This window comes from Rattus norvegicus, chromosome 7 (genome assembly GCF_036323735.1).
Source record: "Rattus norvegicus strain BN/NHsdMcwi chromosome 7, GRCr8, whole genome shotgun sequence".
In the NCBI taxonomy this organism is placed as follows: Eukaryota; Metazoa; Chordata; class Mammalia; order Rodentia; family Muridae; genus Rattus; species Rattus norvegicus.
This window is the reverse complement of record NC_086025.1, coordinates 19,602,011-19,618,023: the sequence shown is the minus strand read 5'-3', so window position 1 is coordinate 19,618,023 and position 16,013 is coordinate 19,602,011. Positions and strand designations below refer to the sequence as shown.

Genomic DNA, 16,013 nt, shown 5'->3' with positions numbered 1-16,013 from the left:
CACGAACCCATGAGATGTGATCCTGGAACAAGAGACTCTAGCCATTTGGCTTGCACGAATGGATCAGCGTTTTCCTCCAAACTGAGTTGAGCTTTGACACTTGCACCTGAGAGGCTGACCAATCCAGCCTCCTTGGATGCCATCTGAGACTGTGTTAAATACCCTGTTCAGTCTGGCGGAAGCTGGCTGACTCCAGGGGCTCCCGCTGTGCAGCCCTGTTTGCACCTTTGTGGTGCTAGCTCAGCAAGTGATGCAGGGACAGATCAGGCAGGAGCTTACAACACAGAGGAGATGATAATGGCTACTTGATACAAAAGAATCATTATTGAAAAGGGTCTTGCTTTCATGTCTCTTAAGCTATAATCACAGAGAACCGCAAGCTATCAATTCAAGGTGAAGCCCAGAGCTCAGGCTGAGTTAGACAGAGCATGCAGTGCAAGCTTACAGGAATATGAGCTGGGAGCAGAGGGAGAAGGGTTGTGGATTCCTTCTGACACTGTCTTCCAGGGGGACTGGGCCAAGTGCAGAGGGGAAACAGAGAGTCCAGGGAAGCTGTGGTTGTACCCACTATGTGTGTTCAAGTGCTTCTCATACCTTTCCCATGCCAGCATGAGCGTGTCCCAGCTTGATCACCACAGGGAAGTTCGGGGCTGTGAGCTGAAAGACACGAGAGGAAATCACTTATTAGCAATCTCAGAGCACTGCCACAGAGAGGCTCTGGGCTATCAGTTCTGTAAAAGGTTTTACTCATAGAATGCTGGTCAGGGCTCCCCCAGAATGCTCTGCGGGAGCCCCGCTATCACTCCCACAAGCCTCTGTACATCTGAACTCCCAGAACCAGCTTGCCTGGGGGCACCCAAGAGACTGCAGGCATGGAGATGTTCCCATCGACTGATTTTTAAATGTTGGCTTGACCGTAGTGCAGCTTCAGGCAAAGCACCGCATGGACCCAGGCCTTTATCCTCATCTGCAAAATGGGGAAGATAATACCAGTCCACCCAACGGGGTGGTCATGAACATGGCAGGAATTCTTTTTTTTTAAAAACCTATTTTACTATTTTATGCGCATAGATACTTTGTCTACATGTATGCGTGTGCACCACACGTGTGCCCGGTGCCCACAGAGGGTATCCCATGGACCTGTAGTTACAGATGGTTCTGAGCTGCCACATGGCTGCCAGGGATGGAATCCAGGTCCTCTAGAAGGTTAGTCAGTACTCTTCACCGCTGGAACATCTCTTCAGCCCTATGTCAGGAACTCTAAAATGGTAAGGTTAGAGAAAAATAGTTTCGTTTTCCTAGCACACTTCTGCCTGGAATAACACTCTAGGTGCATGGAGTCTCATTACCTACAGCAGGAACTCATGTCCAGTTTGCTACCCTTAGGCACCATGTTAAATAGCCTCTCGGTGTTGGCTTCTTTGAAGCATCCCACAGTTTTCCAGGCCTTATCTGCACGGTCTTTCAGATACTTCTGGTCCATATACGAGGGTGAATAGAGAATCTATGCTTCAATCTGTACTGTCGGCAACATTTTCTCGAGGCATGAGCATGCGTCTCTCCCCTTGACACTAACGGAGAACGGTGAGAGGAAAATAATCTGAGAGGAAAGCGGGGTTCGCACCTGAACTTCGATTTGCTTTATGCCACTCTTACACTGTTTGAAGGGTGTTTGCTTGGTTTGTGGGAATCTATTCTGGTCTGCTTGAGGTCAAAGTTCATCTCTCCTGGCTATGTAGCGATGATGGAGGTCTCTTCCTTTTGAGTCGTCAAACTGTCCCTCAACAGGAGTCATCATGTCTCTTTCTCTAGGCTGTACAGATAGGGATCTATCACCCTATCCTGGATTGTTCCCAACAATGAACTTGTCCATACACATGAGGGGCCCTGAGGAATGCCATTCTTCTCTCTGGGTGTCTACTACATGATCTTGGCAATGGCTGTAAACACCTAGTTGATTAAAGGAACACACTTCTGAGTGTATTTGTGAGTATATTCCCAGAGCTGACTAGATCTTCAGACTTTGACCTAATGAATGGATCAAGCCCTCAGTGGATTCGAAGCAGGATGGCCCAGCTGGGAGATAGTAAAATGTCCCTGGTGGAGGAAGTGTCCGGGGAACTATGTCCCGTCCTGGTCTCTTCCTATCAGAGTGCCATTCTGTTCCCTCTCCACCATGATGTGAGCTGTTGCTCCCTTCCCTGGGACGGACTGACCCATTTGAAACGGTGAGCCAAAATAACCCCTTCCCTCATCATGTTGCTTATGCCAAGTATTTGGTTAAAAAGAGAAAGAAGAAAAAAAGCAAGGTATATATCATCTCATTACATTCCCACAGTGATCCCTTGAGGAATTCTGGGAAGGTATGCATTTATTTATTTATTTATTTATTTATTTATTTATTCATTTATTTATGTCAGCATTTTGCATATAAGAAAACTCTCCAGCTGAGGACTTCAGTTGGATTCTGTAAACCCCGAGCTTTTCCCGCTTAATCCAGGCTAAATATTACCACACTCCTGAACCCCCCCCCAAGGTGAGCCAATTTATCTTTTAAATAAGTAGTATTTGATTTTGATACCCAAAGCAATATGCACTCACTGTAAATGTTTGGAAACTTCAATAAAATATTAAGTATAAAAAAAGGCAATAACAGTCATCCCAGACCTATGGTCTGCTAGTCTGGGAGAGAGGGAAAAGCCTTATAGTTTTATTTTTTATTTGTTCTGTTTTTATGAAGTTGAGAGTGCAGTACATAGCCAATTTCATTTTCCTCTCTTTCTACCCAATATGAAGTGATGAGAGTGCTCCTGGTGCCTACTGTGGGTTTCACATCTGAAAGAGACTTCAAGAGCAGCATCAGGACATCGCATTGTTGAAACAAAACCCTGCCCAAGCAATCGAAAGCCAGGATGTAGTTCTTTCCTTGATGTAACCCGTTCCCTCCCACCCTAGAGGGGACCAGTGTGTGGATTCCGTGTTCATTCTCCCTCCACATTTGTTCCTCACCTTACTATTATATGACTCTAGCAAACACTGCACATCTTTGAACGTCAGCTTTCATGCTTTAAAAACATATTCTTTCACAACTTCATGCACACATGCATACTCTGACTCTGTTGCCCCCATTTTTAATCCTCTTCCCCTCCCATCAAACACCTTCTTCCCTCAAGCCCTCCTTCTCCTTTCATGTCTGTTTATTTGTCTGTGGTACACTGCTTTAGATTAGGGCTGCCTGCAAGAACACAGGTGGGGGAGCCATTTATTTGAAGAAGGCACACTAGCATCTGCACCACTGAGGAGTATGACTCTCTCACGCCCCCCCCATGTTTAACTGCCTACAGTTCCTCAGGGAGGGGCGGGGCCTTATTGGCCTCTCCCTCATCCATGAGGGCACATTGATAGGCACAGCCTTGTGTCATAGCCAGTGCTTTTGTGAGTTCATGAGGGTGCCACACTCATGTTTTTCACATTTCTCCCTCTGCCAGCTCTTAGATTCTTCCCACCTCCCTTTCTGCAACTTTCCCTGAGCCTTAGAGAGGGTGACATCCTTGCCACATTTAGGACTGAGAACCCCACCCTTATTCTTAGCATTTGATCAACTATGAGCCCCTGCATTGGCTGTCACCCAATGTAGACAGACGCTTCTCTGACCAAGGCTGGGAGCAGCACTGATCTGTGGGTATAAATGTAAATATTTAGAAGGCACTTTGACATCACATTCATATAGCAAACTAATTGTATTATATTCTTGCCTAGGGCCTACGATTCCTCCAGCCCTGAGAGACTTCCATTTTATCTATCTGACCAGTGTGAGGCACACACCGAGTGCATTTTCATTAGGGATCTTTTGTTACCTGGCATAATCATTGCACGCAGTCATCTTTGCAGACTGTAGACAAACTCAGCAATTGAAAGATTGGAGGCTGACCTGGAGGGGAGATGTGTGTTCTCTTGCATCTGCCCTGCCCATACTGGTCACAGGCAGCCCCTGGCGAGACCTGGAGGGAGCATGGCATGCCACTGGTTCTGTCTTGATTTTAGGACAGATATTAGTTTTCTGATCTGCAAAAGGGGTTGGTAATAGTGAATTTGTAGGGCTCTAAGGCAAGGGTGTGGCAAGAGGGAAGAATGAGGAGTATCAACTGCTCAGCTAAAAGTACTGAAATCGCAAACATGAAGTAGAAGAGAGGGGTGGGAGGGATGCTCTAACTCTGGGAGGAAGAGGGGGAGGTTTCAAGTAGACTGGATGATGGAGTCAGGGAGTAGAGGCTCTGGTCCCCTGGTATCTTCTAGTCTGGGATCTGGATTGAACTCCACGCATACCTGTCCTGCAGTGTTTGGCTACTTTCCCTAGCGTGAGCAAACGTGTGTGGTTCTTTCCCTCCATCTCCTTCTCCCCCACCTTGCCTGCTACTGCAAGCAAATTTCCACAGAACACTTCTGTGTAAACGTCCTTTGGCCTAGTATTTTATCTCCAAGGAGCTCTCCAGAGCAACATAGGCAGAACTTGGAGATATCGGATAGGTTTTTACAGTCAGTTGTTTTACCTCCAGAAATCAAACTAGGTGTCCTGAATCTGCATGTGAAGAGTCCACCCATGGTATCCCCTCCCCCACCCCAGACTAAGACTGATGGTTTTCCAAGGATCATGGCAGAGTCAGGAATAGAACCTCTTGCTTCAATGTACCTTAGCGTCACTTCCTTCCTGGGCTTTATAGACAAGAAAACAGAATAAGCTGTTCACATGAGCTCAGATAGGTTAGAGCAGCAGCTCAGCCCCATGGCGACCCATCCCTTCTGCCCTGTTCCCTCTCTCCCATGCTGTTTCTATGGACCCCGAGAGCCATTCCTACTCCCACCCCTTTGCCACGGCCCAGCCCCTCCCCACACACAGACAGGTCACAGAGGACAGAAAACATCTTGTTAGCTGGGCTATTTTTTCTCTTCCCTTTGCAACAATAGCTTTATTTAGTTTCCTTGGGGATGGTTTCTCAGGGACCCTTTTCCCGGTCCCATGGCCCCAGACGCTCCAGAGTTCAGCACTGCCCCATGGCAAGAGGCCTGACATCCTGTTGGAGGGGGAAGATCCATCTTTGAAAACAGATTCCCCACCCTGATAAGGCCTTATTCAAAAGTACCCAAATAAGCTAAAACAAGTGGGGCAGCCCTGTGTTCTCGAAGGGTGTTCCCCTGGGAAGATCAGAGTCTGGCAGGCTGAGCCAAGGTCAGTGTTCTACCAACCCTGTCCTCAAGCTGAAACTGGAACTGAAATTATACAATGGGCACTTGGGGCAACTTCTACCCAAGGTATTCCATCTATAATCGTGGTAATAAAGATTTAAGCATGTGAAGAATTAGGTCCTGGCTGAGCCACTGTTACAGTCTGAGTGTGTCTCCACGGGTTCGTGGAGGAAACCTGGACTCCAGCTTTGTGTGAAGGTGACAGGACATTTAAGAGGTTTATGGTTTATTGTGCTTAGGTCATTGGAGGACATTCTAGTCAGCTTTGGTGGGGTATGGCTAGCTACGTAAAAGTGTAACCAGGGGCCTTCCCCACTGCTTTGACTCCCTGCCTCCCTGTATGATCACTCACTGTGCTAGTTAATTTTTGTCAATTGGACACACACTAGAGTCATCTGGGAAAAGGAGCCCCAACCGAGGAGCTGCATGCATCGGATTGGCCTGTACGTGTCCCAGGGGTGTGGGTGGGGGTGGGGTGTGGGTGGGGTGTGGGTGTGGGGATTTAAGTTTTTTAAAAGAGAATTTATTCTCATTATTTTAAATTATACTTAGGTATGTGTGACTGCATGTGGGTATGTGTACCTGAGTTCAAGTAAAGTGCATGTGGGGGCCAGAGGTGTCCAGACCCCTGGATCTGGAATCACAGATGATTGGGATCTACTGGAGATGGGTTCCGGGTCCTCTGGAAGTCCTCTTGATCACGGAACTAACTCTCTGCTTCTGTAGAGGGCACGTTCTTTCCCTTTCCCCTTTGAATGCAGGATCTCTCTAAGTAGCTTTGGTTATCCTGCAACTCAGGATGTAGACCATACTGGTCTCTGATTCACAGAGATTCTCCTGCCTCTGACCCCCAAGTTACTGGGACTAAAGGCAGTCTTCTGTGGGCAAACGCCATCCCTGGGTGAGCAGTCTTGGGCTCTACAAGAAAGCAAGATAGGCAAGCTACAAAGACCTAGCCAATAAGCGACATCCCTCCGTGACCCCTGCTTCAGTCCCAGCCTCTAAGTTCCTGCCTCAGCTTTCCTCACTGATGGAGTATAACCAGTACATCCAATAGATTCTTACCGCTCCCTTCCAAGTTGGCTTTGGTCAGTGTTTTTATCACAGCAACAAAAAGCAAGCTAGGAGAGCCCCTCACTATTTGCATTTGTGTATTTCTTTATAGCCCGTCCCTCTACTGCTTTGATTGCCACCATAACTGTAACACACAAGGCCTGGTGCATAAGGGATGCAGGGTCCTCTGGGTCCAGAATTACAGGTGATTATGAGCCTGCTGGGTGTGGATGCTGAGGCTAGAACTCTAGTCATCTGGTAGAGCTGCCAGTGTTCTTAGTCGCTGGGCCATCTCTCCAGTTCTAGCTTCCGTGGTTTTAACTCTCATTTTACATACAAAGAAACGGGGTAAAAAGAGGTGGAAGGCTGTTCTAAAGATCACCCAGGGAGAAAACGAAGCAGCTTGGATCTACCAGAGCCCCTCACCCTGGCCACCATGTGGGAGTGACACCCCTGGATCCTCATGCTGTCTGTTACCAAGCACTTTCTGTGGTGGGCGGGCCGAGGCCATCAGGGCCATGAGGATAAATCTAGTGCACATGGAACTGAGCAGTGTGGGGTTAGGTGGTGGTCTGGAGGAAGTCTGGAGCCAGGAGACTTCAAGACAATGTCTGGTTTCTACCTTTAGGACTATGGGCTATTGGTAGAGTCACAACCATATCTGTGACTTAGCTTCCCCACTCTCCAGTAGGGAACTCATTAACACCAAGCTCCCTGAGAAGCAATGGGCTTACGTCTGTGGCTGAGACCAGAGGGTTGTCCTAGTTCAGGACACTACAGAGGACTGTACAGATCTGGCTGAGAAGCTCCACAGACACCTCCAACTCAACCTTACAGCCATCGCAAAGAACATTCTCCACTAGTACTTCAACCTCACTCATGTGTCAAGACAGCATCTCAGATAGACATGGCACCTACCCTGCCTTCCTCACTTCTCTTGCTATCCCAGGCCAAGGGCTGGTACTCGGGAGGATCTAGCTAGGTGGCATTTGCTGGGCAGCCTATGGGTTCTCTGCCCTGATAATTCCACCTCTGTTTTGCCCCACTGCTGCTTCTAGTGCGTCTTGGAAAAATACTGGTAGCAAATTTGGAATAATTAAACCAAGCACGCGGTACCAACAAGCAAGCATTCCTTTTCCTTACATTTCCTGTTTCCTCGAGAAGTGCAATCGTCAGAAATGAACAGCCCACAGACTGGTGCCACCGACAAGAGGTCCTTGTTCTTGTGAGCTCAGGGCTGCAGCAGGCTCAGGCTACCAGCCTATATCCTTACCCACTGGGGGACTCTCCCCGTGACATTTGCATGCAGAGGACATCCTCAGGGGAAGAGCTGGTTGGAGCAGGGGCCAAAGATGCCTGAAAGGCAGGGCATAGGAGCCACCCTCAGGCTCCTGAAGAGAGGATTCCTTGGGATCCCCAAATTCCTAGGCTACCCACTGTCCTTTTCTCTCCTCCTCTCCTTCCATCACCTTCTTCCCTTTCTTTAAGGTTTATTTTTCTTCAAGGTTATTTTTTCTTCATACAGGGTCTAACTACACTACACATGTGCCCTGTCTTCCTACAGGAGTCTCTTCAGGCAGGTTTCTTAGGCTCTGTGGTGGTCTGAATGAAAATGGCCACCATAGACCCACGGGAATGGCACTATTAGGAAGTATGGCCTTGTTGGAGTAGGTTTGGCCTTGTAGGAGAAAGTGTTTCACTTCGGGGGCGGGGGCTTTGGAATTTCAGAAGCTCAAGCCAGGCCCAGTCTCCCTCTCCCGCTGACTTTCCTCCCCCTCCCCCTCCCCCTCCCCCCTCCCCCTCCTCCTCTCTCTTCCTGCTGCCTGTTGATCCAGATGGAGAACTCTTAGCTATCTCTCCAGCATCATATCTATCTGTGTACCAGCATGCTTTTGCCATCATAATAATAATGGACTAGCCCTCTGAATGTAAGCCAGCCCCAATCGAATGCTTTTTTTTTATAAGAGTTGCTGTGGTCATGGTGTTTTACTACAGCAGTACTAGCCCTAACTGTGACAGCCTCCCACTTCTCAGGGGCTTTTGTCTGTTAAGGGAATAAGGTACATTCCGGGGCTTCATTGTCCTGCTCTCTGAGTCTGTATGTGAAGCACACACTGCCTCCATCTGGATCCCAGCGAGTTCTCCATGAGCAACAGAAATGTCATTCCACTAAAGGTCAATCCAAACACACCAACCTTACCACCCATTAGAGCTACGGTGTAGTTTAAAACCTTTTATTTTGAAGACAAGGTCTCTTGGTCCCATCTAGGCCAGGTTGGCCTTGAACTTTACACATAGCTAAGGATGACCTCCTGCCTCCATTTTCCCAGTAAGGTCATAATGGGCATGTGCCACCGTGCCTGGTTCAAAGTTTTGAATATTGAGAATCACACCTGGGATTTCTTACATGCTAGGCTGACTAATCAGTGTCTGCCGACTGAGTTATAGTCCTAGTCCCAGGTCAAGTTTATTATATTTCCTCCTCCTCTTCCTCCTCCTCCTCCTCTTCTTTTTCTCCTCCTCCTCCTCCTCCTCCTCCTCCTCCTCCTCCTCCTCCTTCCCCTTCCTCTTCTCCTCCTCCTCCTTCTCCTCCTCCTCCTTCCCCTTCCTCTTCTTCTCCTCCTCCTTCTCCCCCTTCTCCCCCCTCCTCCTCCTCCTCCTCCTCCTTCCCCTTCCTCTTCTCCTCCTCCTCCTCCTCCTTCCCCTTCCTCTTCTCCTCCTCCTCCTTCTCCTCCTCCTCCTTCCCCTTCCTCTTCTTCTCCTCCTCCTTCTCCCCCTTCTCCCCCCTCCTCCTCCTCCCTCCTTCTCCCCCCTCCCTCTTCCTCTCCCCCCTCCTCCTCTCCCCTCCCCACTTCCTCTTCTGGGATTGAAGCAGGAGCTTTAAAGATTTTAGGAAAGTGTTCTACCAAAGAGCTGCACCCTCAGCCAAATTCACCACTTTTTCTTTTTTCTTTTTTTGGACTCTTTCTCTTCCTCTTCTTGTAAAGCTTGCCTTGAAAATATTTTAAATATCACTGTTATATTGATGGAACTGGATTACTCACTTTTTATGCAGAATGATTTCAGATATTCTTTTTGTAGATTATTTATTTATGTATGTGAGTACACTGTAGCTGTCTTCAGACACACCAGAAGAGGGCATCAGATCCCATTACAGATGGTTGTGAGCCACCATGTGGTTGCTGGGAATTGAACTCAGGACCTCTGGAAGTGCAGTCGGTGCTCTTAACCACTGAGCCATCTCTCCAGCCCCGGTTCCAAAGATTCTTTAGTTATGCATACAGGTGCTCACATGACAGCAGTACCATCCATCTGTGTTCCTCTAAAGCTTACATAATGCTTTATTTCAATGTTTAACTAACAATAAATTCTCTGGATGTGTGATTCATACATGACAACATTCACCCTTTCAAGTGCTTGTTGAATGCACACAGCTGTGCAACTGTCACCACTATCTAATGTCACAGACTCACAAACGAGGTGACCTTCATGTTTGGTGTCTTCTTTGTATATGCTCATAAGATTCTTCCACTGTAGTATGTCCTTCTTACTGACACATGATATTCTGCTGTGTAAATGATGTCTACCTTTTATATGTATATATACTTACACATATATACATACACACAGACACACACACAGACACACACACAGACACACACAGACACACACACAGACACACACACAGACACACACACACAGACACACACACACAGACACACACACAGACACACACAGAGACACACACACACAGACACACACACACAGACACACACACACAGACACACACACACAGACACACACACAGACACACACACACACTTGCAGTACTGGATGTTGAATTCAGGGCCTCTTACCTGCTGGGCAAGTGCTTTCTCACTGAATTATACCCTGACCTCAATCCCAATATAGATTAGAATGTCTCAATGTACATTTCTAGCATCTACAGATAGACCATAAAGGTAAATGAATCTAGAAAATCTCAAAGCCACAGTCGAGACTGTCAAGATTTCCACTCAGACATCACCCCAGTAGCCCACCAGCCTACTCTGGAGGTCTGATCTTTGGGAGGGAGGAGAGTCTCTCCTGGCTAAATGAGCTTGGGACTCTTGCACCTGTCTCTCTCTCTCTCTCTCTCTCTCTCTCTCTCTCTCTCTCTGTGTGTGTGTGTGTGTGTGTGTGTATCTTGGTGGCTTGCTTTCCCTCTATTTGAGTCAGGTCTTCAGTACACTTGCTGGATCCTTCTTGCTAATATTAACATCTGAAAGATGCTGAAAAGGGCTCAGAGGGAGAATGCTGAGGGCCTGTGTATATGAATTGTGATTCTGCTCACTGTTTTCTCACAGTTTCTCTCAGCTTCTGATTACAGCTCAAAATACAGAGCTAAGTAGGTCCTTGGCCTTCGTAAGAGGGATGGCTGCTGGGAGCATCTTTTGTTCCTAAACAGCGATTCTTGGTAAGTTTAGGATGACTTCAGGATGGGATTGGTCAGCCATGACCAATTGCACCATGATTCTCAGTTGCACCCTGCATTCCTGGAGAAAGAACTCATAACTTTTCAGACCAACCAGGAAAACAGGAAAGGACCCCTGTACACTCTTCCTCTTCCCTTCCCTCCATGGAAGGGGCTGCAGAGTCAAGTACAGAAACTTTGAAGCCAGTGTGCATGAGCTGTGCATTCTTGGGCCAGCGACTTCACCAGTTCTGTGGGAAGCAGTAGACCCCACACCCGTCGGGCTGAGTCTCCATGAAGCCCTTGGCTGGACACACAAAGAGAGTCGAAGTACCTCTGGCTCTTGGAATATTCTGGTCAACTCAATGTGATCTCTGTAACTGCAGCTGTCTTCTTTGCCATTCTACTTAGCTTTCTGAAGTTCCACCTGCCAGGAAGACCCTGGACCTCCATGTTAGAGACTGTCAGGCATTCTGTGGTTCTATGGGACCATATGCTCACGGCAGATGAATGCACCTTGGTGACAGAGAAGGGCACCGGAGAGTGTGACTCAGCCCCTGGACCAGGGTTTCTGTATCTTTTGCCAGACAGCCGTGGCTAAACACAACAGAGATATCTGACAGGCTCGGAGACCATCAAGTTTTCATCACACTACCCCAGTATCTCCTGCCTGGCCAGGCGGTGGTGACCTGTGCTACCTGAGGCCAGCAGATACAGTAAGGGACACAGGTCCATCAGAACAACTCGTTCCTTTACTGAATGGAAGAAGGTGAGATGGCAGAGGCAGCGACTATGGCTGGTGCCCTATTCCCAGTGAATAACACACCCCAGAGCTACTAATGAGATATGAGAGGCGGGTGCGGTCCCCACTTTATAAATAACGGAGCTGCAAAGCTGCTGAGTGACACTGGGAAGTGAGCCCGAACCTTCCAGATCCAGACAGCCCGACTCTGTCTCGTCTCTTTACTTGTAAAGCCTCACCCTGTGTCTGGTCTCCAACCCCGGAGCAGCTCCTGACTTCAAGGAGACTTCTTTCCCCGCATGCTCCAGACAAAGTAGACAGCCAATGGGGAAGAATGGTCAGAGAGTTCTGAGAACGAGCCTGTGGTGTTGGGAGGAGGTGAACAGGCAGTCCTGCTGAGCACTGAGGATAGACCTGTCCCTCCTCACTTCTCTGGAAGAAGGATGGATAATGGATGGGGAAATGTGGTTTGGAGAGGAAGGACAGATACACAGAGTACTAAAGCAGGTCTGGGGAAGACTCCTATCAGCCTTGCCACATTTAAATGTGGTTGGATCAATCTCTGGGGGGGGCATTCCTCCCTATTTTTACCCCTTTGCAGGAAGTGGGGGATTCGTGGGAGAGAGGCCAGCCCTGGGACAGGTGGGTGGGGCTTGAGAGCTCTAAGGCTTTTTTAGGCAGAAGTGTGGGGATGGATGGACAAGAGCAGATCCAAGCCCTGTGCTGGGCCAGGGCTGGCCTAATGGCTGAGGTCTACAGAAATATGTCTTGGTGGGGACTCTAGGCAGGCTAGCTGGAAGGGGGTGCTTCTTTGGAGACAACCTGGAGCTGCAGGGGCATAGGCATGGCTAATCTCCATGCAAGGGATCCTGGGGGGAAGGATCAGGGTCCCCAGGGACTGGAGAATGGAGGCAGGAACCACAGGGCAGCATGGAAGCAGGTTGTCCTATTATCCACAGCAGGGTCCTGGCTTAGGCTAGAGGGCACTGTATTTCACTGCAAGGAAGCTTCCAGGACCCAGATAGAGGCTAGGACCTGTGTGAAGGGTGAAGTGGTCTTTGGATACTGGGCTTCTACAGAGAAGGGTCCAAGAAGATGTCTGGCTTCAGAAGCCATATCTGTCTCCCTGTGGCCAGTTGTGCCTCGCTGCAGCCTTAGAGTGGACGCATCTACTATAATTCCCATGAGCCAACTGCATTGCTGTAACTTCTGATTCATGAACCAGAGTCCTGATACGTAATTAAACAACCTGTCCATCTGATGCTAAAGCCAAATCCGTGCTTGGAAACCAGATTGTTGCACACTGGCCTAGAGTCACAGGGATAATCTACACCCTACTCACGGGATACTCATCCACACAAGAATGATTTCAACTCAGCCGTGCAGTCTGTCTGGTTGCCTTAAGAGGAAAGGTAGTGTTGAAGAGGTACCATAGACAACAGGCAAGGTGACATTTGTACTAAGTTTTGCACATAAAGATGTGCCAAATAGAGAAAGGGGCATTCCAGGTAGATGCATCATGGGGGAAAGGACACAAAAGTATGGAAATTCCAGAGGGTTCAGGAAATATCAGAGCCAACCATGGTGATATGAAGGAAATCCTAGGAGGGAGAGGCTGGTCAGCATCCACACTCAAGGAAAATCTCACTTCACTTTCTGCTCTCTCCAAATAAGGGTAGACATAGTTATTGTGCTCTCCGCATGTTCAGGGGGCTGTGTGCTAAAAATATCAGTTTATAAAATGTACACACTCGAACCAAACTGCAAATTCAGTTATTCTGTTTTGACTGCTGTACTCCCCAAACATGAGCTTCCAAAAAGGAAGACTTCTCCCCTCCTCTCTGAAACACATGTTGAAGTGTTTTCAGATGAAAGGACATCATGTCTTGAATTTGCTTTAAAGTAGGCCCGTGCGGTCTGGACGTGAAAGTGAGCCTGGTGTGGTCACAGATGGGGTCTGAACCGGAGCTGAAGAAGGGGCACAAGCATATTGCTCACGCTGCTTCGTGTTCATGTGTGTTTGATCATTTCTATTACAAGCTATTTATATGTATGTGTGTGTTCATGTTTGTGTATGTGCACATGCGCACATGGAAGGCATCATCCTTACTTTTTCTTCACCTTATTTTTTGAGACATGGTCTCTCACCGAACCTAGAACTCACCAACTCGCCTAGACCGGCTGACCAATGGCCTTTGGGGTTCCTCTTGTCTCTGCCTCCTCAGCTTGGACATGGTGTGTGCTCTCATGCCTGGCTCTTTGACTTGAGTGCTTAGAATCAGACTCTTATGTGTGTGTGGCAAGCACTGTACCATCTGAGCTACCCCATGAGCCTCACAGACCACTCCTTTTGGAGGGTCTCCCTTACTCAGGGTGGACCCTCGGAGTCCCAGAATCTACATCACAGTGAGGTAGGAGTGTAAACGATGGAGTGGGAAAACCACAGGATCTGGAGCTAATCATAAAAATGGTGACTCAGACTGCATCTTGCAGGGAGTGGGCACCAAGGACAGGAGTGATGCTATTCACTTTTCACTCAGGACAAAGCAGGCAAAAGCTCACTACAAGGAAGGGAGTGGTACTGTGTAAGGAAGGACTCCAGCCTGAGTCCAGGTTGTGGAGAACAGACTACTGGGAGCATTGGCTTGTGCACATGGACACCTAGCTTGTCCTCTCTGTCACATTGTCCCCAGGTGGTGCTGAGGTAGTGTCCATGGGTTAGGAAGGAAGGATGAAACCAATAGTGTGTCCTTACAATGTCATGTTTCCAGTATAAATAGTTTTCAAATCAGGCAATTATAGACTGGGTTTGATGCTAACGGTCCTGCCATCCCTGCTATCACTGAGGTAGAATCAGGGTCAAGACCTGACTGTGGAGACGAGGTAAGGGTGTGTGACAGTAGGTTCCTGAGGACCGCCAGGAGGCCAGACCAGGTGTGCAGCCTTGTCCAGCCTCTGAGGCCCTCCTTGTCTGAGCCTGAGGGCAGCTGGCTCTTTGAGAATAAAAGAACACAGAGAAGCAGAGGCTTCCTCGGCACCAGTGGAACTTCGCCAGATGAATGAGTAAAGCTAGCCCAGGTTTGACCCAGCTTGGGGCAGCTCCTCAATAATTGTCTGCAGGCTTGGAGGGAATGGTAGTGAGATCACACGGGTGTTCGAGGAGGAGGGGTGAGGGGCTCAGTTCTCCCCTAGGACAAAGCCATTTCCTCTCAGCTCCAAAGCATCAAAGAGGCATGGCTTTCCAAGCTCAATGGGGCTGGGCCGAAACAAACCAGGCACAAGGTTTCTCCATTAATATGTCAGCCCTTTAAACTTATGTCTCTATTTTTTTTCTTGGCTCCTTAATGTGGGGTTTCCTCATTTTAGATGGATGGTGTGATTCCCTCCACTAGGGAAGGAAAAAAGCTTCTAGATGCTTTTAAATCAGGCAAATGAGTAAGGGCTCCCCTGTTTCATTTTGAAGATGCAGGGCATGCCAAAAGCCCTCTGGACTGAATATTCAGTGGCTATATAATGGAGCACGGGAGACTGCCAAGTCCCTAAGTCACTCACCAGACAGGACAGTCTCAGCCATTGAGACTAGGAGACCCCAGGCAGCACTGTGAGTTAAGCCGCCAACACATGGAAAGATGGCTGGGAGTGGGTGATCTCAGCAAGAAAGGAGGCTCATACTCGAGGAGCTGGTGGCCCTGAGTGGACCATAGTTCTTTGAATGCACCTATCTCAGTTACCTGGAGATGGAGAAAATTGAGCCCCCATCATTAAAGTCTCCAAGGGTGTGGATTCAAAGGTAATGCTTCCTTTCTGAAACTCAGTTTACTCATTGGTAAAATAGGTCTGAGTTGGAGGGCTGCAAAAACTTAGTGTGACGGATGGCCTCAGAGTCTGTAGGTAGGCTGCTCTCTTACTCACGCTTTACTTATCAGTTCAGATATTTCTATTACTGATAGCCTCTCTCTGTAGGCCCCTTCTCAAGAATCCCTAAGGTTTAGTGCCCCTCTCTCTTTCATCTGCATGTTTGCATGTAAAGGTGAGTGTGTGCTTCTGTACATGAGCTTACAGAGGTCAGAGGTTAACCTTAGATGTCATTCCTCAGGAGCTGTTTACCTTGTTTTGGAGACAGTCTCTCATTGACCTGGAGCTCCCCAGTTAGGATAGGCTAGCAGGTTAACAGGCCCCAGATATCTGCCTGCCTTTGTTTCTTCAGTGCTAGGATTGCAAACTCTTAAAATATGGTTTCTAAGAATTGAACTCATGTCCTCCTGTTTGCATAACCTTTTCTTCCTTCCTTCCTTCCTTCCTTCCTTCCTTTCTTTCTTTCTTTCTTTCTTTCTTTCTTTCTTTCTTTCTTTCTTTCTTTTTTCTTTTGTGCCTGAGGTATCTCTAGTCCTAGGGCTGGGCTTTTCAAAGTGCAGTTGGAGGATTTGCAGATCAACATCTCCTGGGCTCTTGTTAGAGGTGCAAAATTTCATTTACACTCCAGTCTGAATGCTCAGGTCCTACATTTTAACAGGATGCTCA

General features: G+C 48.1%; 1 protein-coding gene across 5 annotated transcripts in view; it reads right to left on the bottom strand.

The window, feature by feature from the left end:
* The window catches only part of Syn3 (synapsin III), a 457,540-nt gene that overhangs the window by 83,548 nt on the left and 357,979 nt on the right, over nt 1-16,013 (bottom strand). For all 5 annotated transcript variants that reach the window (XM_063263103.1, XM_063263102.1, XM_063263105.1 and 2 more), the window contains one exon: nt 595-657. In XM_063263103.1, coding sequence (XP_063119173.1) covers nt 595-657 — 63 coding nt within the window. The remainder of the gene's footprint in view (nt 1-594; nt 658-16,013) is intronic.